This window comes from Anarhichas minor, unplaced genomic scaffold, assembly GCF_050575085.1.
Source record: "Anarhichas minor isolate MPS153535 unplaced genomic scaffold, ASM5057508v1 ptg000014l, whole genome shotgun sequence".
Classification (NCBI taxonomy): domain Eukaryota; kingdom Metazoa; phylum Chordata; class Actinopteri; order Perciformes; family Anarhichadidae; genus Anarhichas; species Anarhichas minor.
The window spans coordinates 236,988-262,610 of NW_027466460.1; the positions used below are offsets into that span (position 1 = coordinate 236,988).

A 25,623-nucleotide genomic window follows, 5' to 3' on the forward strand; every position below is an offset into this window, starting at 1 on the left:
GAAGCACTGTGGGATACACTCAAGAGTTGTGTGGAAGACGTTTTGAACTGAAAATATTGATTTAAATTTCAAATGGTTAAACCGCCATAAAGATGAAGGTTGGTAGCAGCAAATTAATTTACAATAACAGCATTACTTCAGGTTTAAAGGGATCAGTGTTGAGTTACATGGACGTGCTTCAGTCAGCTAGCTAGCGTTAATGTTAAGCTAACTACAGTACTGCTAACAGGAGCGTTAATGAGGCAACTCCTGAAAACAAGCTCATGTCATGTTATCGTATTGCATTGGGCATAGTTAGCTATTTAGCTAAAGCAGCTATGTTGTTAGCTAAAGCGTTATTAAAGTCAACTAGCGATTTTAGTTTCTAAGTGTAACTTAGCACGCAGTTTTCCCAAATGGCAGATAAGCTATTCAGTAACACCATACAGTGTATTCAGGCAACAGGAAAGTATGCTGTTCGGCTAGTAATGATCAGAATAACGTTTAACACGATACAGTGTATCGAAGTGGTGGCTTACATCATTCACACAACTGTCCGTGTAACATTTTAAGCAGCTTAACGTATATTTGAGCGTTTTTAGTAAAATCCATAATTAATTTCAACTTTATAAATGAATTACAAGTAAGACATGGTTTGAGGCCAAGTGAAGAAGCATGTTTGTCACTCTGTTTTCCATTTATTCCATTGAAAATAGATCTAAATACATTTGACTGGACCCCTATAGGATAAAAATGCCAGAGCACATGCTTTATACATGCAGCTGATATTTCTGTGGTTAGACTTTAAACAGAAACTGCACAAACTTGAGTTTTCTTCGAGCACTGAGACTTCTTACTGGGTATCAAACAGATTGAGAAAAAAGTTTGGGCACAAAAGCTTCGCCAGACCAACTGCATGTTAAAGGACCACTACAGCGATTTGCTATTATCATAAAGTTGGGTAACAAGAGAGGCCGTGATACCCTGTGACTTTGAATCAATACTATTATTTAAACTCCTCAAACTCTGGATCCTGAACTTCTCATAACTCAATTCGATATCATCTTCCTCCACATCTTTCAAACTCCATGCACCCAGTTTGAAATGCAGGCTTTCTGTTCAACATGTACAGTCTCCAAGCCCAAACCAAAATGACTAAAGTGATGTCACTTGAGTTATTCTCATAGACTTGGACAAATCTCCTGGAAAGCCACAGGAGATGATAAACAACTGCTGTCCCCTGCTGAGTAGCGCTCCTCATAACTATCAAATTCACTTTGACATGAAGTCATCTCTTGGTTAGGATGAGTGGAAAATGTTTGAAACATATATAGGGAACTATGAATGCTACTTCTTTTTTTCCAAATAAAACTGACTTAAAAGTTCATCTTTGTGTCCACAGAGTGTTTTCATCCTCACTGACAAAGCCTGGGCGGGTTCTAGCCTACTGTATAAGTGGCAGAAGACGCTTGGTAATTACATCGCTGTTGCAGGGTGAGTAAAAAACTGAGTAATAATCTACTTCTCTTTATACAAGATTTATATCAGCGCAGTACCAAACGCGCATGATATTTCTAATCATACAGACAGGACAACTCAGTGAAAATATTTGATCGACATGGACACAAGTGGTCTGAACTCAACCTTCCGGGGTAAGTGTGAGAACGCCATTTTTGGCTCCAATTTTGTCTGTTAAAAAATATTTCACAGAAAGAAAGCCCTTTTCACTTTGTCCTCTTAACTCCCACTCCCCTTAGGCGCTGTGTTGGGATGGACTGGGATAAAGATGGGGACATCTTGGCAGTGATAGCTGCAAAATCCAGCTCCATCTACCTCTGGGATGCCAGCGTCAATAAAACATCCCAGATAGAAAGCGGCATGAGGTATGACGAGCATGCGTCACATTTCGAGAGAGGGGGACGCTAACCTTGCCGTAAATCTCTGGAAATCCGATGCCAGTTTTAGCGCATTCATAATTCCAGACCATAATGAGAGATGTAAATATTTGTAATCACTCCTAATACTCTGCGTTTGTTTCAACAGAGATCAGATGTCCTTCATCTTGTGGTCAAAGACGGGCCCGTTGTTAGCAGTTGGGACAGTCAAAGGGAATCTGTTGATATACAATCAGCAGACCTCACGCAAGATCCCTGTGCTGGGTAATATACACACAGCACCACTGCACAGACTGTTGTTCGTGGTTTTGTGAGTTTGTAGTCACTTCTGCTTGTCTGAACCTCTCTCACACCACGCAGGTAAACACACCAAGAAGATCACTTGTGGGTGCTGGAGTGTTCAGAATCTACTGGCTCTGGGAAGTGATGACAACACGCTGAGCATCAGCAATCATGAGGGGGACACCATCAGACAGGTAGCCACACATACGCATTAGTGCATCAACACACATGCAGCACAGCTTTAACATCAGATTAGGACCATTTAACTGTTGGTGTCATCCAGGCATATTTAAATATGTACAGCTCCCACATATGCTCAGGTTTCTAGGTTACTCATATTATGAGCAATCAATAGTGAATACTAAAAGTAATCATGCAGTGATCATACTGTATGTGATAGAGAATGAAAAGGTAAACAAATTTAAGATGAGATATTTTTGAAAAGTGACAGAACAGCATTGTATCACTTAGTGGAGGAAGAGGAATAATAGAGATGTTGTCCATCGCTCTGTTCTTTTTCCAGACAACACTTCGCGGTGAGCCTGCTGAGATTAACTTTTCAGTGATGAAGACCGATGAAAGGTCCGGGCAAGGAGAGAACACTGTAAGTTTATGTTTTTGAGTTGTGAAGTGTCACATGTTTACTTTTATCATACCGGGCTAAAATATTCACCATCGTCTAAGTACTTTCATTGTGAAGAACTGTCCAAATCTTACGCAGATTTAAAGTTGATATGAATGATGAAGATGTTTGAACTTCATGGCATGTGTTTACCGTCCTGCATTTATTAACCCTTCAGGTGAGTTTGTCTGTGGACAAGAAGATCCTGATGCTCTTCAATATCAACGACCCTGAAAACCGGATAGAGTTGACCTTCCAGCGGCACTACGGGCACATCGTGTCCTATCGCTGGTACTGCACATGATCACACAATGACGAGACACTAGTACCGAATCATGGCAGTGAGGTATTTGTCCTAAGGTTAGTTCTCTTCCTCTGCGTGTCTCTTCAAGGTACGGGGATGGGTATATACTGATCGGCTTCTCCCATGGGTACTTTGTGGTTATTTCCACTCACATCAGGGAGATTGGGCAGGAGCTCTATCAGGCTCACAACCATAGAGATACCCTCAACAGTGTGGCCATCTCACCAGCAATAAACAAGGCAGCCTCCTGCGGGGACAACAGGTATACACAGGCTTTGAAAAGAAACGGCACACCCAATCCTTTTATTTGTTGTTTTTAAAGTAAAAAGAGTAAAGCCCTGTGTTTCTTGTTGCAGCATAAAGATCCACGAGTTGTCCGAGCTCAAAGATATCAGCAATGTAGTTCAGCTGGATGATGAGACTAAAGGTGAGACAGTTCCTTGGTTTCAGCCTACTATCAAACGCAGCACCCACTTCTCCTTCATCCGCCTCTCCCTCTCCTCCTCCAGGTCTGGACCAGCTGGACTGGACGGACGACGGCCAGCTGTTGGCCGTCTCCACACAGAAAGGGACGCTCCATGTCTTCTTGACCAAGCTGCCCATCCTGGGTGGCAGCTTTGGTACCCGACTGGCCTACCTCACCTCTCTGCTGGAGGTCACTGTGTCCAACCAGGTGGAGGGGGTGAGGCTAAATACACGCCCACACTGAAGTACTCGCACTAGATTTCCTTAGAGAGGGATTGATTGAATACAGCAACACAACAAGAAAGAATTTGTAAAGAGCATACCTCCACCAAGGCTGCACAGTTCACTAAATGTATTTTACTTTCAGGGTTAGAGAAGGTTTGATGCAGCAATTGGGGGGTTTTTTTGCAAGCAATTCAAGGCCATAAAATCAGTGTGGCAGAAATGGGAAGCTGTGTATCTTGGAATCTAGTGAATAAAAAAATATGTATTTCTACTGAGAGTTCACGGGACATAAGCACAAATGTTCAGTGTTTCAGGGGCACAGCAGGAGAAAGGTCAGTCAGTGCCGTTAATATAAAAAATATATAATAAACAGTAATATAGACATATATATGCCTAACATTATGTAATAATTTAAGAATATAATTTGTGATATAATATAAACTAGAATGGATATTTTATATTCAACTATCAATGCACACTTACAGAGCTAGTACATGTGGAAGCAACCACTTCCTCTCAACGTCAATAACACAATTCAATAAGAATAACGGCCAATCTCTGTTTTTGGAGTTCACAGGAAGTGTATTCTGTCTCTATGACTTTTACGAATGTATTAATAGGTGTACAACTGAAATGTATGTTGGCTATGTATTGTTTTAAGACGATTGCAGATGTGTGCAGCACTATTGCCCAAGCAAGTATATCTTCTCTTCTCTTATCTTACACTTAATGCACACAGTGTGTGTTCACAGCCACCAACATACACTATGTGAACCGTATGTGTAGGTCTACGCCCACGGCGACTCCCTCGGGATTAATTACTCTCCATCCTCACCCTCTGCCTCCTCTCCATCAAGTAAACACAAGCGTGCGTGTCTGTATTTCCTGCAGCGGAGACGAGTCCAAGGATTGGTACGAGATGTCACTCACACTGTCGGCTACACGTACACATCCGTGTACTGATCCTTAGCAGTTTTATTCCAGACTGCGGTAGAAATCTCCGCTGCGCTTGAGCTTCAGAATGCAAAAATTAAAAAATGTTGCGTCACTACCTCACTATTTGATCAATAAAAGAGCTAAGCAACTGAAAAGCTATTTGATTCAGAAAACAGCGACGTCACCACCAGGCTACCGAGAAATGTAGTGAAGCTAGTAACGCCGCTGGTTGTTGCGCCGCTCCTGCCCAACATTGCAAAACACAGCAAAAAAACATCTCTGTGCCAAAAGTAAGCGATGTAAGATCATTACCAACGTTCCAGGAGTGTTCATGCTTCATGCTGTAATATTCATTATATATTCAGTTTGTGTTTGGACACAAAATAAGTGATACTGTCTGAAAGACTGAGCCAACTGTGTTCCACAGCTGGGGGTAAACCACCCTCACTTCCTCTTTGATGCACCGTGTCTTTCAGGAGAGTCCCGTGGCCATACAAGTGGAAGTAGAGCCTACTTTCATTGCGATGGGACCGTTCCACGTGGCTGTCGGAATGAACAACAGAGCCTGGTTCTACGCCCTGGTGGACCGAGAACCTGGTGTGTGTGTGTGTGTGTGTGTGTGTGTGTGTGTGTGTGTGTGTGTGTGTGTGTGTGTGTGTGTGTGTGTGTGTGTGTGTGTGTGTGTGTGTGTGTGTGTGTGTGTGTGTGTGTGTGTGTGTGTGTGTGTGTGTGATGTGTTAACCATGACTCATGTTGTCCGTTAACATTTGTTTAATCATGTAAAGCATCGCTCTGTGTCACTCAGGTTTTCATAAGCTGAAAGACATTGAGTATTTGGGGACGATAGCCAGCATGTGCCTTAACTCAGACTACGCAGCAGCGCTGTTTGAGGGAAAAGTGCAGCTGCACATGGTGAGTCAGTGCTTCTCTTCTTTATTGACCAGTTGATAGATTATTGAGCAGGCTTCATTGCTCACTGTTGTTTTTAAGCGTCAACATACTGACAGGTCTGTGTGTATGTGTGTAGATCGAAGGCAAAGACCAGGATGAGAAGAAGCAGATGAAGTTGTTTCCAGACGATGAGAGGAAAGGTCGGATCCTTTGCCACGCACTCACCGCTGACTTCCTCTACTTCGGCACTGATGTAAGGCTCAGCACGTCCTCGCCTCGTCAGTCCACGGCATTTTTTTTTTTTAGCAGGACAAAGCAGGAGGACACTGTTTAGCTTAATCAAGCCGCTCCACAAGTGACGAATGGAAGTTCTCTTTTCGTTATCTTCCCCTCCCTTTATCCCTGCCTCTCTCTTTCTAACGGACGTTGTCATCTTTCTGTTTCTCAGTCGGGTAATGTGGTGTGCATCCTGGTGGAGGACTGGGAGACGGTGAGCAGCTACAGCCACTCGGTCGCAGTGAGGAAAGTGTTCCCAGACCTTAATGGCACGCGGCTAGTTTTCATCGACGACAAGAACGGCGGCTTCCTGCTCTCCCCTACGAATGTCAGTACATGTGGATACTTGACACATCTGTGCACACACACACACACACACACACACATACACACACACACAATGTACTCCGAGGTTCTTTGCACTCTGTTGAAACTAGGTTATCACATATCCAGTGATGAAATATCATGGTAAGACAAAACCCATTAATATTTAATGGAGGTAAGATGAAGTAATACTGATAATAAAGTATAATAAAATGTGTGTGTGTGTGTGTGTGTGTCCTATCCAGGCAACAGAGTCCTGCTTTGAGCTCCCCAACTTCTCCCCCACCATCACAGGGGTGCTGTGGGACAACTGGCATGCTGACCGAGGAGTGTTTGTGGCTTATGATGATGACAAGGTCTATACCTACGCCCTGCACAAAACCACCATATATGGTAGGGCGATGCCACTCCATCGCACGCTCACATCTCACAATGAGTGCAACAGCATACCTTTGAATAAGTAAATCAACTAAATAATATCATCTAGTGCAACATAGTGCCAAATATATCTGGGTTATAGCCTTAAAATACTCCTGATATCGTTGTGCTGTGATGTAAATGTTGGCAAGAGATAGCAGGGCCATTATTTCAAGCTTTACTTTCTTCTACTTCTCTTTCATTCACGCTGCCTAGGCCCCCGGGTGGTGTTGGTGGGGAGCACCGCACTCTTCTTTTCCCAGAAGCCTTTGCTCTTGCACAACGGGGAGCTGACATGTCAGACGGCGAGCGGCAAGACCAGTGAAGTGGCTCTGAGCACACACTCCTTCCTCAAGAACGCTACCGGCACACCGACGGGGCCACAGCCGGAGCTCGGCAAGCAGCTCGCCCAGGCGCTGATGCTCAAGAGGTCAGCCATGTTGGATATACTGAAGATGTGTGCTTCTGATGGACGAAGAGATATATCCATGTTACCTTTTGTATGTTTGTCAACTGGTAGAATAGACGTCCACACACGTGGATACTTCCAGCACCTTATTTAAGACATAGAAAATATGCAAACACAAGTCATAAACTGGTTTCTTCTGGACATATTTAGCAAGATGCAGTGAATCAGGACTATCAATGCTTTGTTAAAACACTTTACAGGAGTAGTCAGTGAGATGGCTTTCCCTTCATACAAAAGCTCATTTTTAAGAGGTGAATAATATGAATTGTGTGTGTGTGTGTGTGTGTGTGTGTGTGTGTGTGTGTGTGTGTGTGTGTGTGTGTGTGTGTGTGTGTGTGTGTGTGTGTGTGTGTGTGTGTGTGTGTGTGTGTGTGTGTGTGTGTGTGTGTCCAGGTTCCATGACGCATGTGGTCTGTGTAAGTCTGCAGGTAGTAACACAGACTGGGCAGAGGTGGGCAAAGCCTGTCTGGTCCACATGGAGGTCGAACTGGCCATCCAGGTCTACCGCATGAGCAGCAATGTGGGCATGGTCCTGTCACTGCAGGGCATCCAGGTACAAGTCACACACAATCCATGGCTCATGTGTCACACCCTCTTGATAACAATCGTTTCAGTGAGACTATTCTCTTACACCCCCCCCCCCCCCCCCTTCTCTCTCTCTCTGTCTCTCTGTCTCTCTGTCTTTTCCTGTCCAGGGTATAGAGGACATGAATTTACGGGCAGGACATTTGGCCATGTTTCTCGGTGACTACAACCTGGCCCAGGACCTGTATCTGTCCTCAGGCTGCCCAATCGCTGCCCTGGAGGTAAAGCACACAAATACAGGTTCAACAGTTTGTTTATGAATATAAACAACATCCAACTATTTGTTTTTGATGAAAATGAAGATATTTTTCAATACAATTTGTGGATTTCTACATTTATTTAAAACTAAAATAAAAAATTCATAAATGCATAACAAAGAGTGCAGTACGCATACTACGCAATAAAACATCCATAAAAAGTCAAAGTATAGTATGTCATGCTATAAACAAATTATATAGTAGGTCTAGTATGTCTTGCGTTATACCAGTATCAAAGATAACTGATATTTAAAAATGAATGTCGATATGTTAATAATACACACAATAATCCAGCACCTCTTTAATCATTTTTGTACAGTTATGGTTACACACTCCCTCTCCACCTCCCTGCACGTGTACTTTGAGTGTAATCTCACACAAAAACCAAAGATAAAGATGAATTTGACTGATAGCATTATTATAATTATTATTATTATTATTATTATTTCTGGGTTTTCTTTTCAAGTTTGCTCCAGATATCTCGATAATATCGTTATTGTGAATTATTTTGGCCATGATAATCTTGAAGGTGAATAGTATAATATAATGATATTGGGACAGAACATCTGTATTGGATGTTGTCATTAATGAATGAATTAATCAGCAGTGCTTGATGTGTGTGTGTGTGTGTGTGTGTGTGTGTGTGTGTGTGCGTGTGTGTGTTTTAGATGAGGAGAGACCTGTTGCAATGGGACAGCGCTCTTATGTTAGCAAAGAGGTTAGCAGAAGACCAAATTCCCTTTATATCTAAAGAATACGCTGTGCATCTGGAGTTTATGTAAGTACCTTTCTACACACACACACACACACCCACACACTGTCAGACACCATTCAGTAGAGCTGATTCATCTACACTGTGTCTTAAACCTCTCTCACTCTCTCTTTGTAGTGGCGACTATGTGAACGCTCTAGCACACTATGAAAAAGGCATGACCCACAATAATACAGTAAGTGCAATATATCTGATCTCAACTTCCCACAGTGATAACAGAATAAGAAGTCTGAAGCTGTGAGCATGACAGCTTGTTTCTATGGATACTTGAGATTGTCTCTATTCCTACCACATGTGACCTCACCAGCTGTCAAACTGTGAACTTACAACACTTGTGATTTATCACTTCTTTTGAAGCATAAAAACCTAATATTGTGATTTATAACCAATGGCGTGTTCAGTCCATGTTTAATGTCGGATACAAACCTCCTGCTGTCTGCTCCACTCTGTTTGTATTTACAAAGAACAGTGAGCATTCAGGCAGGTTCTGTATGTCAGGCTTAGATCCTTTCAGATTCTCTTTTTCATGATTTGTGGTTGCACTCCAGTAGTGCTGCTCATAATTATATTATTCTGATTGTACTTACTTTTGAAGTCTCCTCTTTCCACTGCCCTCACCTTCCTCCATTTCCCCCTCGCTGTGCAGTTCCAGGAGCACGACGAGGCGTGTAAAGCCGGCGTAGCCAGGATGTCCATCAGGATGGGTGACATCAGGAGAGGAGCCGCTCAGGCAATTCAGCACCCAAGCAGAGTCCTCAAGAAGGAGTGTGGAGCCATCCTGGAGAGCATGAAGGTAGAGAGCCCGCCTTCGCTCTCTCTCCTTGTAAACTATATGTTTTGGTAAAGCCTCCTGTCATAGGTGCGCGGTGAAATACAGTCATCTGATGTGTTTTGTGTTTTTAATAGTGTGTGTTTCTCCTGCAGTATTGCATGTATCTGAGCATCAGGTAGTGTTTTTGAGTGTCTTTTTGTTCACGTCGTCTTCTGTGGTTTTTCTTCCCTCTCTTACAGCAATTCTCTGAAGCCGCTCAGCTCTATGAAAAAGGACAGTACTATGACAAGGCTGCATCCGTCTACATTCGCTGCAAGAACTGGTGAGACAAACGCCAACACAGACAGAACTGTACGTCATCTCTCCTCCTGGAAACCGTTCCACTTTATGTCACTCCGTACTTAGGGCGAAGGTGGGAGAGCTGCTCCCACATGTCTCCTCTCCTAAGATCCACCTGCAGTACGCCAAAGCTAAGGAGGCGGATGGCAAGTAAGTTCTCAGCGTCCGTGACTTTGGAGAAAATGATGCCATTAAATAAGAATCCAATGTAATGTGTGCTGCGTGCACCAGGTATAAAGACGCTGCACAGGCCTATGAGAGTGCGAAGGACTGGGACAACGTGATACGCGTGCTGCTGGACCACCTGAACAGCCCAGAGGAGGCCGTACGCATCGTCAGGGAGACACAGAGCATCGACGGCGCAAAGATGGTGGCCAGGTAGGACAAACAAGAACACAGGTGTACAAACAACCACAGCCAAATAGTATCGCACTTACCTAATTGGGCTTTTCTACTGACATACCCCAAATGTTACTCATACTAATGGTTGAAAATACAGATCACACTATCACAAGCTGAAGTCTTCAAATAGCTTGTTTTTTTTCCAAAAACACAGCCTCAAAGATATTCCATTTACAATGATATAAAGAGGCAAGATGCAAATAGCACGTGAAGACCTGGAGCAGATGTTGGCATCCTTGATTGATAGATGACTTAAACCATTAACATTGCTGTTGCCAAATCATTGTCTGACTCAGCTATTTGTTTCATCTCCAATCCTTTCCCTCTGCTCCTTTTTCCCCCATGTGTGTAATTGACCTGATATGTTTGTGCGTGCCTCAGGTTCTTCCTGGGGTTGAACGACTACGGCTCAGCCATCCACTTCCTAGTGCTGTCTCAGTGCAACGACGAAGCTTTCCAACTGGCACAGCAGCATGGGCAAATGGAGGTCTATGCGGACATCATTGGTCAGTCTGTGTGTGAATGATTATAGAGACTGTGTAGACCGTTTAACAGTTTGAAACAAGCACTCTGAATGGGTCCAACTTTATGACCCGTTGCAGTATTTGCTAATGAAACGGTGTGTGTGACTGTGTGTGTGACTGTGTGTGTGTTCATCAGGTCCTGAGGCGACGCAGGAGGACTACCAGAGCATTGCTCTCTACTTTGAGGGAGAAAAGAAGCACCTGCAGGCTGGAAAGTTCTTCCAGAAGTGTGGGCAGTACAGCAGAGTAAGAATGCTCCTTTATGTCTTCCTTATATAACTTAATTCATCGGTACAAACAGCTGTTGACCTGGACATTGACTCACTCTGGCCCATCCACCAGGTTCGAACCAATTAGTCAGTGTCTTCTGTCTTTGTTGCTCAGGCCCTGAACCACTTCCTGAAGTGTCCCAACACTGACGACAACATGGCTGTTGAGATGGCTATAGAGACGGTGAGGGCAGAGCGTCACACTGAATATCCCAGTGCATGTTCAGAATGATGTGAGCACTAAGTCGAGTGTTTTGGATGTGTGTGTATTTCAGGTGGGTCAGGCAAGGGACAGTTCTCTGACCAATCAGCTGATAGATTACCTGATGGGAGAGAGCGACGGTATGCCAAAGGTAATCTGAATGGAAGCTGCAGCCCTACTTCACCCTGTGACTGTCTGTGATTCTGACCCTGAGTGACACTGTTCATCAAACTTGTGATGGATAACTTAATCGTTATTTCCTCTTCCCAGGATGCCAAGTACCTGTTCCGTCTGTATATGGCTCTGCAGCTGTACAGGGAGGCTGCTCGCACCGCCATCATCATCGCCAGAGAGGAGCAGTGTGCAGGTACAAACGTATTCCAATGTGCCAATGACATAGTACCGTAATCATACACGCATGTTAATCGTATGTTGTGTTTCCTGCTTCTGTTTTTCCTACAGGGAACTACCGTAACGCTCATGACGTGCTGTTCAGCATGTACACGGAGCTGCAGGCCCAGAAGATTAAAATCCCTGCTGAGATGGCCACCAATCTAATGATCCTCCACTCCTACCTGCTGGTCAAGGTCAGCACTCTCCTGCGATTGCTCGCTCCCCTTGTTTACTGTCGTCATGGTGAATCGCTTTGTTCACAGACTGTCTAGGATTTTTGAATAAAGTGTTTTTTTGGGAAGTCATTTTTGTCTGAAAACATTTTTTGCTAAAACTTGAATGTTACTTGATAAAGTTTCTCAATGTTAACATGACGTGAGTGTGTCTGACTTTGTAAATGATGTGTTGTAGGTCCATGTAAAGAGGGGCGACCACCTTAAAGGGGCGCGCATGCTCATTCGTGTCAGCAACAACATCAGCAAGTTTCCAGCTCGTGAGTCCACAGAGAATCTGCTGTCAGCCCATGAATCAATCAATCAGTTCAGTTCTATTCAGCAGTGTCATCGTGTGTTTGTGTAGATGTTGTTCCTATTCTGACGTCGGCGGTCATCGAATGTCACCGCGCCGGACTGAAGAATTCCGCCTTCAGCTTCGCCGCCATGCTGATGAGACCAGAGTACCGAAACGAGATCGACCCAAAGTACAGAAAGAAGATCGAGGCTATGGTTCGGTGAGGGTCCACAATGTTCACACCTCCCGTTTTCATTTCCTGCTGCTCGCTCCCGACCTCCCTCTTTCTCTCTTCACACATATGCATGATTGGCTGAGCTACGTCTACAGGACTGACGTCATAAGTGAATTATTATTATTATTACGTCATAGTCCTTTTAGTATCTTTACCTCTAACGCGAAAAGAAGATTTTACAGGTCATGTGGAACTGAAGTTCACAAGCACGAGTTTTCCCAGAAACTTTTGCCGTACGCTGTTAGCAACAGTCCAGTGCCCATGCCTGGAACCAGCCTCGTTCACAGCATAAGGGATGCTTTACAGTTCTATAGCTCATTTTGACCTTTTGCCTGTTGGGAAAGTGTCTGTTCAGTGTACTACTGGAGTACTAGTGTCAATCAGTCAGTGTGCAGTTGCATAGGTTGATATGAAAGGAACAAGAATTTGAACTTTGTTCTTCACTGACATATAGATTCTGGTTGCCTTTTAAGTTGATAAAGATACTAATTGTTAAGAAAGGAGAGAATTAGCATTGGTGCCTTTGCTAGGGATAAATATCATGTCCAGAATGCACCAAATTGCTGATTTAAAAGAAATTTCCAGTGGGCATTTTTTCCCCCATGTGTGTGTGTTTCACCTCATCCGTCTAACTCTTGCCTCCTTCATCCTCTCTCTCTCTGCTCTGCATATGTGGCCCCATCACAGACGTCCAGACACTTCGGAGCTGGAGGAAGAAACTACTCCGTGTCCCTTCTGTGGCTTTCAGCTGCCACAGAACGAACTGCTGTGCATGTCCTGCAAGAACAACCTGCCCTACTGCATTTCCACGGTACAAACACTTTATCACTTCACACACTCGCTGGACAAAATAGTTTCCCCTGTACTTGTGTTTTCACCGCTGTACCTTTGCTCGTTCTCTCAGGGCCGTCACATGCTGAAAGAAGACTGGTGTGTGTGTCCTCACTGTGAATTCCCAGCGCTCTACTCTCAGTTCATTCTGTAAGTGAACTTTTTCCATCTGTTCTTTTAAGTCGTCCATATGCAGATATATGGAAGGTTGAGGTACTTCTCTTAATTCAGAAAGCTTGTTTTCTTTTTCTTACTGCGAGTTTATTAGTCAGTAGCAGTTTGCTGGTTTACAGTACTGGCACCATTTTTATTTCTCAATTCAAATAAGAAAGAAGGAAGGGTCATTACGTCACTGTGACACCATCGTTATAAAGGTCCAGATTTATAGACAAAATCACAAAATGTTATCGAGAGAGCTGGCTTACTGATGACAGTCTGATGTTAGTTATTGATAACAGAGATGCTCCATTACAATCAAAGAAACGTAAAATACTTCCGGCTTAGACACAGTGTGAGTTCAGTAACATCCCATACCTCTTTTTAGAATTCCTTGACTTCAAAGTAATAGTTTGATATTTGGGAAATACGCTTATTGGCTTTCTTGCCTAGAGTTAGATGAGAAGATTGAAAAAAAAAGGGTCAATGAGTGGTATCGATCTTCTCATCTAACTCTCTGCCAGGAAGCGATCAAGTGTATTTAAGCACTGGTGAGGCACTTCTCTCATTCATTGTGACATTAACAAACGTACACTGAACCGTTGGTGTGTCCAGGTTGCTGGAAACGGAGACGGTGTGTCCGATGTGCTCCGAGACTGTGAGTGTCAAACAGATAAAGAAGATTCCTGATTGTTCCAAATACCTGCAGACTGATGAACTGGATCAATGAAGAAAACAAATCACATGTATATAGATGTCATGTCTTTTTCTATTTGTTTAAATGTGTCAAATATATATTTTGGATGGCTGATATGCAGCTTTTAGTTTTGAATGATGGGATTAGTGAAGTAACTGAATTTCAAAGATGCTTGATATGCCGATATTCAACAGACAATAAATCAAAACAGAAAACACTTCAGGTGAATTGTCTTTTTTAACTTCTTTTTGTTGGAAGTTTTTCTATAACTTTTTTTGAGGAGATCCTGTACTGTTTTAATGACACACCATACTTTGACTTTAATTAGATGGTGTTTAATGGTTTTCTTAATGACTAAATATACACTGACTTTTTTATAGCATACTATAATGGGATGTTTTTAATGTCATAAAAAGTAATTGTATAGTAGGTCATAAAAAAAGGCAGTGTAGTTTATATTAAAAAGACAGAAAAGTCATTATACCATAAAAAGCAACGTATGTTGTGTCATAGGTCATTGAATAGTATGCCATAAGAAGTCATAGAAAAGTCATGGTGTAGTATGTCAAAAATAAGCCATAGTATATGTTGAAAGAAAAGTCAGTTGAAAAAACTCAGTCATCATATAGTACGTGTAAAAAAAGTCAAAATATGGTATGGAAAAAGTTATTAAAAACTCAGTTTGATATATCTTTAAAATAAAACAAACTCCCAGAAACCATTTTATAAAAGTGTTAAATTGTAAAAGAAATCAATCACTGACACTCGTGAGTGACACATTTCTCCTTTATTCCTCATGAAATGTTTTTTTTACAAAAATTGCAATTTACAAGAACATCAGTGCTAAACGTAGAGCTCAAACATTTCTCTATTGTAGTCGTAGCAAAGAGAACAGACTTATACATCAGTCACATTATTTACAGCCTCAACACCCGGCCCACAATCTCATGACGGGAGACGCCCACTACACTCCTGATGAGACACGTCGCGACGCAGCTCGATAGACATGATAATGGAGGGAACCAGCAGAGAATATACAGCGTGTGTTCGCTCTGATGGAAACACGACAGGAAGTTAAAAAAGTGGAAACCTTTCTTACTAGCTTAGTGGGGTTAGCATTTAGAGTTGCCTGCAGTAACCAGACTCACTGCTTTCTGATACTCATTTAAGGATCTGAGAAAGAATATTACAGTGTGTGTGAGGGCGGAGGGCGGCAGACCCGGACAGTTTCCTCCTCTGGTCATAGCTCATTTCTTGGCCTTGCCTTTCCCCTTTCCTTTCCCCTTCCCTTTGTCTTTCCCAGAATCCTCCTTCTCCTTCTTTGACTCCTTGGTGGCTTTGGCCTTCTTCTGCTGCAGAGAGGAACAAGACACAGACGACATTTAACAGAGAAAGACATAAAGGAGTGTGCATGGGATGAAACGGTTTGACATCGTTATCTCGCTGTTAATGCTCTCACTTTGATCATGGCGTCGGTTTTGAGGCCCTCGTCCTCGGACTCCTGCGCTTCGTTGTTCACGTCCTCTCCTCCCAACTCAGACTCCTCCTCCCCCCCACCACCACCGCGGCGGCCCTTCTTCACCACTTGCAGGGAGTACGGCGTCAGGTGAACTTCTCTGTTGTAGGCCCGCGTGAATGCTGCCTTCACCTGCGAGGAGACAGTGTGTGTTGTGAAGTAGAGGTGGTGAGCTCTGGTGAACACAGATGATCGAGAACATAGTCATCCGACAGGTGGGTAAGTGACACTCATTTAAAGCTAGCGTGCGGGACTTTTCCATATAAATGAGCATCTGTTACATTCAAGCCCTTGCAAAGAGAGTTCACACAGTGCTGATTAAGCCTCCTGCCCTCAGTAAAGCTGCCAGTATTCCTCAGTATAGCGGAGTCGAGGTGTCTGTGTCGAGGTTCCCGCACTGAGAACACCAGAAGAATGCCGATCGCTCTCAGAACGAGTAGTTTATTAACTCCATAACAACGGCGTTGCATGAGCAGAACACAAAGTGCCATCAACAAAACTCACGCTCTTACACTCAGTTATTCACAGCGTAGCTGCTGATTCTAGCTCTCTGATTGGTTACACGTTATGTCATCCTGTATTATACCTTGACAGGCAGAGAGGGTGGGAGTAGAGGCCTTAGCGGCAGCAGATAGGAGTCTGGCAGAAGCTATGGCGCCCCCAAAGAAAGACACTCAGCGTGTTCAGAGGAAGTCCAGAACAGAAAGCGATCAACAGCCTGAACTAACTGTGGTATAGTTCCTTACACGTCACTTTCGACCACTGCTTCCATGCTAAACACCAAACCCTGAACAACACTCCCTCCTCCACCTCCTCCTCCTGCCGACCTTAGGGTCCAGTTTGGAGTAGGGGTCTGGCTGTCCGCCCCAGACGCTGATCTCCATGATGCTGTCCACGTCCTCCCTGATGAGCTGGTAGTTGTCCAGCAGCTGCACAGCTTCCCCGGCGCCCTCCGCTCCGAGCCTCTGGAGAGGGCTCAGCAGCGTCTGCCGCAGGTAGTGCAAGTAGTCCAGGTTCACCGCCTGTCTGCTGCACATCGTCCTGTGCGAGACAAACAAACGAGACGCTCAAATGCACTCCAGTGTAATTGTGTGTGTAAATAGTTAACAGGTAGCGATCAAGGCCTACTCACTTCAAACCCATGTGTGAGGCCAGCTCCTGGACGATGCGGGAATGTTTGTTGGTGGAGGAGTACTTGCCGAGCCAGCTGGGGAAGGTGGGGAACTGACTCATGTAGCCTTTCATCAGCTCGCCTGGTAACACACTGGCATAGATGGCCTGCGAGCGCGCACGCGCACACGCACACAATGATGAATCTCTGGTACCCCGACACAGGAGTGTGTTTAATTAATCTAAATATCATGAAAATGCTTCATTCAAATGATGAAAATGCTTCATTCAAATGTCATGAAATCTTTTATATCAAATTATGTCTTAAAACAACCTTCACTTCTAAAGTGTGTGTGTTTGTTACCTGGGTGGGCAGCAACGACCAGTTCTGCCTAGAGCGGATCTGTCGGTCCACCAGGTCTCCGTCAGAGATGGAGTCAGCCGTCTTGCTGAGCAGCATCAGGTGGGACTTCAGGTCCCCACTGAGAGAAGAGACACAAGGTATCACATGAACAGTTCCACATCACTGGCAGTATTTGCTCTGTTTTCTTGTCGAGTATTGCTGCCACTCCCGTGTCTGTGCACTTAATGGAGCAATTAGCTTAGCTTAGCATAGAGAGAATGGAAACAGCTAGCGTCTCTCACCCGGCAGCCTTTGGCCGAACATGCAGGTAGTTCTCTTGGACAAAGAGCGGCGCTAGCGAGTAGTCGTGGAAGAAGAGGTCCGACTTGTCGATGAGGCTCATGTGGGCGGTCTCCTCCCCCGCGGCAAACACCTTCCTACAGACGTCAAACGGCCCCAGTTTCATGTCCTTGCGGGCACTGGCCGCATCAGACTTGCACTGGTCATACGTCATATGCTCAGGTTATGGATCACCTGGAGGAAAAATAAAACAGTGAGCATGGTGAGAGGGTTGCGAGTGAAGACACGTCCTCAGTGTAAATTGACGAGACTTCGTCTTCTTTACCTGTCGGACATCCTGATTGGAGGCTAGGATGATTTCGTTCAGAGCTGGGGCCGGGATCTTGATTCCCTCTTTGAAAGCGAGGGACATCATGGCTCCCTGAAAGATCGAAAGTAAATAGGAAACAGAAGTGATGGGGCATTAATAGTGAATGATTACATTTAAGAGCCTACTTTAACTAAAAGTGGGTAACAGACAGACAGCAGTTCTTTGGTTCATTATTAGGAATTGTTTGCATTCAAATTCAATTCATGAGTTTCCCTGCAACTCCATAAACATTCTTTTGTATCATCAGCTGGTTTTCAGCCAATAAACATTTGGTTATTGGCTGAAAACCAGCTGATGATACAAAAGAACCACATGTAGATTTACATGTACTAGTTGGATTCATTCAGCTTCTCTGTGTCTCGTATCCTCAAGTTTTAACCCAAATGCTAGAAAACTTGTCAGATGTGGGACAGTGTGTGTGTGTGTGTGTGTGTGTGTGTGTGTGTGTGTGTGTGGTTACCTTGATCTGTTCCACTCGCGGCCTCTGGAAGCGCAGATCGAAGCAGTAGTTGGCCAGCGACCTGATCTTCTGGTGGTTACGATCATTGCACATGCAGATGATGGGAATCTTTGAATTTCTGATCAGGCCGATCATCTCCTGCAGGAGGCGAAGGGTCAGAGGTCAGTATCAACGCGACGCATTCAGTCCCCTGCGGCAACAGTAGCTAGGAGCAGTTATCCATGAAATATGCCGATTTGACAGCAATCATTGCTTTGCATGCACTTAGAAACAGCCCAAAATGATACACCAATGCCATCACACATTGAACACATGCACCTGATGTTTTTCTTTAAACATCTGTATTCCTACCTAAAAGTTAAGATCAACCCCTCCCCTCTACACAGACTATCAGAGAAAGGTTTTTTTTTTTTTAACCTGTATTCCTCCGCGGTCTTCGTTGCCGGCCATGCCATCAACCTCGTCCATGATCAGGACGTGTCTACTGCTCACTTTCTGAGAGGTGCCTACAAAACACGCATCAACAGTCACATAGACCACAGTATTGAAGGTAATTACACTTTACCTGCCTCAAAATGATTCTTGCATCGAGCTATTTGATCACTTTCATTTCAGAAATCTTTATTTGTTCTGCATGAACAGTATGTGAGCACATAGTGCTAAAGCATGGGCATCTACATCTAAGGCAAGTTTCTTCTGTTAGCACACTGCATCACAAGATGCTGACAGTGGTCAGTTGGTTTTATAGCAATGCTGTTATGCAACCAAATCAAACTCAGAAGACTTCACTTGTTTTCCCTTTTGAAACCAACAACACTAAAGTAGGTTCACATGTGTAACAGAAGGAAACATTGTGAAACAAAAAGGACAAGAGGGATCACCTTTGTAGAAGCTCTCGATGCTGGTGTTGTTGAGCGACTCTGCGACGACTTCCTTCAGACTGTTTTTGCTGCGACAGCAGCTTGCGTTCATCTCCACGTAGCTGATGCCCAGCTCCTACAGGCAGGCACACACACACACACACACACACACACACACACACACACACACACACACACACACACACACACACACACACACACACACACACACACACACACACACACACACACACACACACACACACACACACACACACACACACACACACACACACACACACACACACACACACACACACACACACACACACACGAGAGGTTGAGACTAGAAACCATGGGTGCAGCAATACTGAAAAACACACAGACTATTGTGAATACATAGAAAAGCACCCAAAAACATGCCCGTGTGTGTTTTCAGACTGACCTCACAGACGAGAGCTGCTGTGGTGGTCTTCCCCACGCCCGGAGGTCCAGAGAGCAGAGCAGCTTTGTATGCTGATCCGTCATCTCTCCCTCCTCCAAACTTACCAAACCTTGCAGCTGCACAGCAACAAACGGCACAAAGCACACGCTGTTTAACGCGGATACCGTTTTCAGAACCAAAACGAGCTCTGGTGTGTAGTTTTTATCATTACTGAATTCTGCTGACACACAAAGAGAGATCAACCGTCGACTACTACCTGCTGGCTTGGAAGAGCCCCCGCTGTGGTGTTTGTTCCAGTTCTGCAGCCAGCGGAGCAGCTTGTTGGCACAGCTCTGGTCTCCCTGTTGACCAATCACAGTCTTCAGAGAGCGCGGGCGGTACTTGTCCACCCACAGCAGACTGACGTCGTCCCCCGTCGCCGATGGGGATGATTTTCCTGAAGAGGAAAGGCCGAGCTCCCGGCGGGCTGTGTGACCCGAGCCTCTCCCAGGTGGAGTGGCTCCACCTCTGATCCTGGCACCGTGGCCTTGTCCCAAGCCGGTCTTTGACGGGCTCGGAGTGTGAGGGGACCGGGAATTCCTCTTGGAGGGGGAGATCTTCTGGGCTTTGGGGGTGCTCTTCGATGTCTTGCTGGGGGGAGTCCTGGTCTTTGAGGCTTTGCACTAAAAAAAGAAAAAAAAGAAAAAGAAAACATCCCAGATTAGTTACAGCACATTAAAATATACCATGCGTGCATGATGTAATTGAGGTTGAAGATCAACTGAAGTTAAATTGCTTCTTCTGTTAAAACATACAGATTAGTTTGTGATTCCTGTTCCCTTAAAAGAAAAGGTTTTGACATCTTACTTTGTGATAAAGCATGAAATAACGTTTATTTTTATAATTAACACTTGAAATGATGAAGTGGTACAAAAGAGCTGACCTCAGCCTCTGCAGTGATCTCATACTTGGACTTCTTTCCTGGTTTGGTTCTGATCAGCTCCAACAGAGCATCCTCATCCAGGATCTTGGTACCGAAACTCTCCGCCTGAGAACAAAGCCAATTGTACAAACACACTGTATTATTTGACGGGCAGATACAGTAAAGAAAAGAAGCAGGAAGGGAAAGACACAACGTGTCAAATTAGTGAGATTGCTTCTTACTTATAGAAACATTTTATAAACAATACACATTCATTACATTTAGAACACAGCACCTGATTCAGTAGAAACTCCTGATTAACTCTGAATAAGCTCATTATTATGGCCTGTACAATCTACCAGTTATATACCATAATGTATTAAAGCAGAATGTAGACTACTGTTAAGCTCTTTTAAGCTTACTCGTCTTCATATGGTTATAAAGTCATCCAAGAACCATGCAAGTCAGCATCAGAGCTCTCCGCCATCACACACATATTCTTAAGGACATGCTTCTCTGGGTCTGACTTTGTTAGTCCGGATCAGGTCACCTTCTCGAGCTTGGAGACTCCGCTGTCTCTGCCCTGCACCAGGTAGGTGGTCTTCTTGCTGATGTTGCCCGTCACCTTGCCTCCGTAGCGCTCGATGAGGGATTTGGCGGCGTCCCTCTCCATGGACTCCATGACCCCCGTCAGCACAAACATGCAGCCCTCCAAACAGTTCTCTGCTCCCTGGAACACACACACACGATATACAGTCAGTGATTAGGTACAAGATACAGTTCAACGGGAAGATGGAGGTCAGTCTGAAGGCTGGTGTGTGTGTGTGTTACCTGTGGGATTTCCTTGGAGCCCAGAGCTCGTGGTCCATCTCTGTTGAGGAAGTTCCTGAAAGCTGCAGAGTTGACCTTCTTCTTCTCTGCGTCCTCAGGACTCGTACTCTAATCACATTGAGAGACAGAGGACATTTACTGTGTTTTTAACTTGTGTACTCTCCGTTTTTCACTTATTTTTTACATTGAATATACATTGGCCCAATCCTAATCTCCCCTTAAAGGCCTCAAAACCTGAACCCTCAGGGACTGACGTCACCTGGTAAGTGGTTGAGTGTGAGAGAGTAAATATAATCTCTGCTTCCATTCCTCTGATTGCATGTGCTTAATGTTCAATCTTTAACCCTTAATGTTTCTGAGTAAATGTAATATTCCAGGCTGAACACACCTGCACCGTCCTCTTTGTTTACGTCTCTATGCTTCCACTGGTAACCCCGTGTTTGACGTCACATTGCTATGAATTGTGGGTAATTTCCTTGGTCAAAGTCTGCAGAAATGCAGATTTACATAAAGGTTTCAAAATGTCTGCCAGAGAGCCTCAAACACTCGATGATCTGACAGTGGGACAGAACTAAACCCTCACGGACTCTGTGTGAACGCGCCTCAAAGTCCGTGAGTGTGGAGGTTGGGATCTGGCTGATGTGTTTGTGTGCGTTGCGTTTGCTCACCTCTGGTTTCTTGGGAGAAGGTTTAACCGCGGTGGGCGCGGTTCCCGTTTTGGGAGTGAACTTCTTGTCCGAGCTCGACGAAGCGAGCGGCTCCTTTTTGGGAGAGATTTTTACTTTTGTGAGCGAAACTGGCGTTTTGCCCTTCGACCCTTCGTCTCGCTCCTCGTTCTCTTTCTTCATCATGGCCAGTTTGGAGCTGGCTTTGACGGGGGCGGGGTCCTTCTTAGGAGTCGAGCCAATCGCATCCTCCGACACGCTGCCCCTTCGGGTGGTCTTTGACGGGCTGCTCTTGCTGCCAGCAGCAGAGTCTGTACTGCTCCTTCTGGGAGCTGCAGTAGCGGCTGGTTTTTCATCAGAGCCTTTACGAGCCTGGATGACAACACACACACACAATGATATTCAACAACCACTGAGATAAAAAGCAGACGTTCCTTTGTGTTGTTGTTTTTTATAAGACCTTCTTAGCTTGAGGCTCCTCGTCCAGCATGGCCAGAGTTTTGGCAAATTCCTCGTCCTCATGGACCTGCTTTTCCAGCTGAGTGAGGTTGGATCGAGAAAGTACGAGAATGAGAAAGCAGACTTTGAATAAAGGTTGTAACTGAGCAGCAAATGTAGTTGTCTGCGTTACTCCTGGGAGTTTTTACATTCAAGTATTCAAGCAAACATTATATCATTATTTAAATTTCAGTAATTCTCCAAAAGATCCATATTTCTATTTTTCACATTTCCAGACATGAGAGGCAAACGTTTTAGGTTCTTAACTTTAGGTGCACCACCTTCATACCCTTACAGGCAAGCACACTACATAACAAATACTACACAAACGCTTATTTTCATTATCGATGAATCTGCAGATTATTTTAGTCTACAAATGTTTAAAAGTGTAAAAAAGAAAGACATTATAATTTTCCATGGCCTAACATAACAGCTTCAATCTGTTTGTGTTATCCAACTAAGAGTCTACAACCCAAAGGTATTCAGTTTACAATTCATATCAAATAAATAATAAAACTCTTAAAATTTGGGCAACATTACATGAAAAATGATAACCAAAACAGTTGAAGATTAAAACACATTTTCTCTCAATGGACTACTTGTCTCTGCTGTAACTACTAGTGCTGTTATACTGATACCTCCATCATGTCCTCCTCCATCTGCAGCTGTTTGGCGATTTGCTCATCACTCATCGGATCATCTGCTTCCTGAGTTGGCTGAGGAGAAGATGAGTTTTTAAACAAAGTCAGTTTGTTGTAAACAGATTCTTATTTGCTACTGCGATGAAAGGCTGAAAAAAACAGTTCAGTAAAGGGTTCAGTGGGTGACACTCAGAAAGCCCCGAATCTTGACGTTTTGGATGAAAAAGCACTCACGGCCTTTCGCTTGGTGCTGGCTACGAGCTTCTTATCGGACCGCTGGACCACCGCGCTGCCGAAGTAGTCGAGTACCGAGGTGGGGGTTTGTTTGCGCGGAGGAGGCGGAGCTGACTTTGGGGTGACGGGAGACTTCAGCGCAGCTTTCCCCTGTGTGGTGGAGGGCCTGGACGGAGACTTCAGCCCCTCTTTGACTCCTGGACGAGCAGCGCTCGCACCTGCTTTTGTCGGTTTGGCCGTGCCGTTCTGCTTGGGTTTGGAGACCTTCTTCAAAGACTGAAAGTTGTCGCTGTCTGAGTCTACAAACAAAAAAAGAGAAATCAAATCAAAATACATTTTCAATAAATGTACTTCATTCCTCAAATTCAAGCTGGACCCATCTTCCTACTAATGTGTTTCCCTAATTCTTAACATGATGACATGAACGGATGCATTTTGCCTGTTGCACTTCTAGCTGTCTGTCATACCAGCTAGATTCTAGCTGGTATGACAGACCATAAACTAATATATGTTCTTCTCCGTGGAAGTCAGATTTCAAAGCCGTGCAGACTACGGCTATACTTATGTATGAGATCATCTCTTTCCCCTCATCGTCATCAAGGTAAATGTGACAATTAGTTACGACATGGACGTCAGGTCATGTCGTACGGTTCAAGCATGTGTGTCTGCAGTGTAAGGAGAAACCACCGACCCATTACCTGTTTCAGAGACATACTGCACAGGATCTTTTTTGGGTGGTGGCTTCGTTTTGCTCGTCGTCTGTTTCTCTTTGGGGGACTTCTTTGACTTCCTCGCTGGCTTCTCATCCTCGGAGTCTGGACAGACAGAAAAACAAGACGCGCCATGAAGAGAAGACGCAGGGAGGTCGAAGAGCAACGAGTCAAACTGTCGACCGCAGCGGATCGCAAAGTCTCTACTCCTCAAAGCAACGCAGAATTCAGAGGTTTCCTTCAGTCCATCTGGTTAAAAAAGTACTCCATCTGCTAAGAGATTAAAAAAAGAGATATTCAAAGTTGCGACTCTCAATTCATTAATTAAGGGTCGCAAATATCCCTATTTTAATTATTAAATTAAGAGTCGCAACTTGGGGAAATAATTTAAAATACCCTTTTTAATCTCTCAGCAGATGGAGTACTCTGTTATCCAGATGGAGCAAAGAAAACTCTGGAAACTTCTGAATCGCCGCCCGCATTTAAGACTTGTTCAGCGACTGAAATAAAACTGAATGGCAATTCAATCGGATTGTCAGCCTAGAAAAACCTTCTCAACAATGGTGATTATTACAGAACATCCCTCTGCATATCAAAGATGGAACAGATGCTTTGCTCTGTGCCTCGGATGTAACAATAACACAGGAGCATCATGGTGCAGGGAGATTATGTAGAAGCTCAGAATCATACATACCGGATTCTATGACTATATGCTTCCTTCGTTTTGTCTCACTGTCCTTCCGTCTCTCCTCTTGTTCGGAGCTTTTCACCTGAAGCACATGAACCACAACGAAACATGAGGAATAATGAAACAGATGAATCACTGCAAGGAGGTTGGGGGGGGGGGGGGGGCGACATAATTTCCTTGCCTTGGTGGTCTCCTTCTTCTTCTTCTTCACTTCCTCGTCGGAAGAGAGAGGATTCTTCTTCTTCTTCTTCTTCTCTGTTTTGACGTTTCCGGTTGGAGCTGGTTTCTGCACCGCAGGCTTGTCTGAAGTCGGTGCAAAGAACCGCCTGATGTCCTGAGCGCGGACAGGAGACATGTAACGTTATGACGTTTAACCGGATAACGAGGTTATTGACTGAGCACACACATTACATCTATCTGACGTCACGTATAACGTTAACGTTGCATACTGGATAAACAAATTGATGCTTTACAGTTTGAAGATTTCCTTTTCTGACATTGATTTTTTTCATTCTAGGGAAAAGTGCATCATGTAAACACTAAGGAAACAGCAGGAACATGTCAACTGTTAGCTAGTTACAACAGAGCAAACTATTATCAACTCAACGTGAACACTTGCTCATCTTTAGCTGCAGCTAACACTGAGCACTGGTCTTGCGTTTCAACAGCAGCAGAAGTTCAACAAGACGACAGGATTCTTTTCGCGTTTTGTGACCACGTTGTTTATACTGACAGCTTGCAGACAGAGCGGATGAAATGTGTAACTCACCATTATAAACAGCTTTCTCGCAGTTTACGGTCAGGCTTGTTGTCAGAAAAAGTAATTTAATCATCCAACTGCTTGGCGCGAAGCTGGATTCTGTCGCCTGAAGATGACGTACAACCGGGAGTTAGTTGGTGTGCGTCACTGAACGTGCGTTTGGTTGTTTTTCAAAAATTATTTACACAGCAATAAAAAGAAAAGCAAATAAACCACCCAAATTATGAAAAAAAGAGCAAGGGGACAGTAAATAGGGTTATCA

At 44.2% G+C, this 25,623-nt stretch overlaps 2 protein-coding genes across 2 annotated transcripts; one reads left to right on the plus strand and one right to left on the minus strand.

The window, feature by feature from the left end:
* On the plus strand, window positions 1–14,246 carry wdr19 (WD repeat domain 19). The gene is made up of 36 exons (XM_076090990.1): window positions 1–98; window positions 1,382–1,473; window positions 1,566–1,631; window positions 1,737–1,862; window positions 2,023–2,138; window positions 2,235–2,350; window positions 2,680–2,760; window positions 2,957–3,069; window positions 3,171–3,344; window positions 3,439–3,509; window positions 3,592–3,764; window positions 5,185–5,305; window positions 5,514–5,620; window positions 5,736–5,852; window positions 6,048–6,203; window positions 6,445–6,592; window positions 6,833–7,046; window positions 7,479–7,638; window positions 7,781–7,891; window positions 8,596–8,705; window positions 8,817–8,874; window positions 9,346–9,492; window positions 9,711–9,793; window positions 9,877–9,960; window positions 10,042–10,188; window positions 10,594–10,718; window positions 10,873–10,982; window positions 11,121–11,189; window positions 11,281–11,358; window positions 11,478–11,574; window positions 11,670–11,794; window positions 12,012–12,093; window positions 12,180–12,330; window positions 13,033–13,156; window positions 13,250–13,326; window positions 13,948–14,246. The coding sequence occupies exons 1-36, from the start codon at window positions 93–95 to the stop codon at window positions 14,060–14,062; spliced, it is 4,050 nt and encodes a 1,349-aa protein (XP_075947105.1). The 5' UTR covers window positions 1–92; the 3' UTR covers window positions 14,063–14,246.
* A 551-nt stretch (window positions 14,247–14,797) lies between these two features.
* Window positions 14,798–25,479, minus strand: rfc1 (replication factor C (activator 1) 1). Its single transcript, XM_076090991.1, is given in 24 exon segments — window positions 14,798–15,381; window positions 15,489–15,677; window positions 16,373–16,586; window positions 16,678–16,823; window positions 17,020–17,137; window positions 17,301–17,514; window positions 17,517–17,532; window positions 17,624–17,719; window positions 18,129–18,266; window positions 18,546–18,634; window positions 19,010–19,124; window positions 19,434–19,549; window positions 19,690–20,095; window positions 20,356–20,460; window positions 20,885–21,064; window positions 21,166–21,273; window positions 21,834–22,202; window positions 22,291–22,368; window positions 22,967–23,044; window positions 23,204–23,502; window positions 23,902–24,018; window positions 24,608–24,683; window positions 24,783–24,935; window positions 25,371–25,479. Coding segments are annotated over 24 exon segments (3,528 nt in total). The 5' UTR covers window positions 25,374–25,479; the 3' UTR covers window positions 14,798–15,276.
* Between the last annotated feature and the right edge of the window lie 144 nt (window positions 25,480–25,623).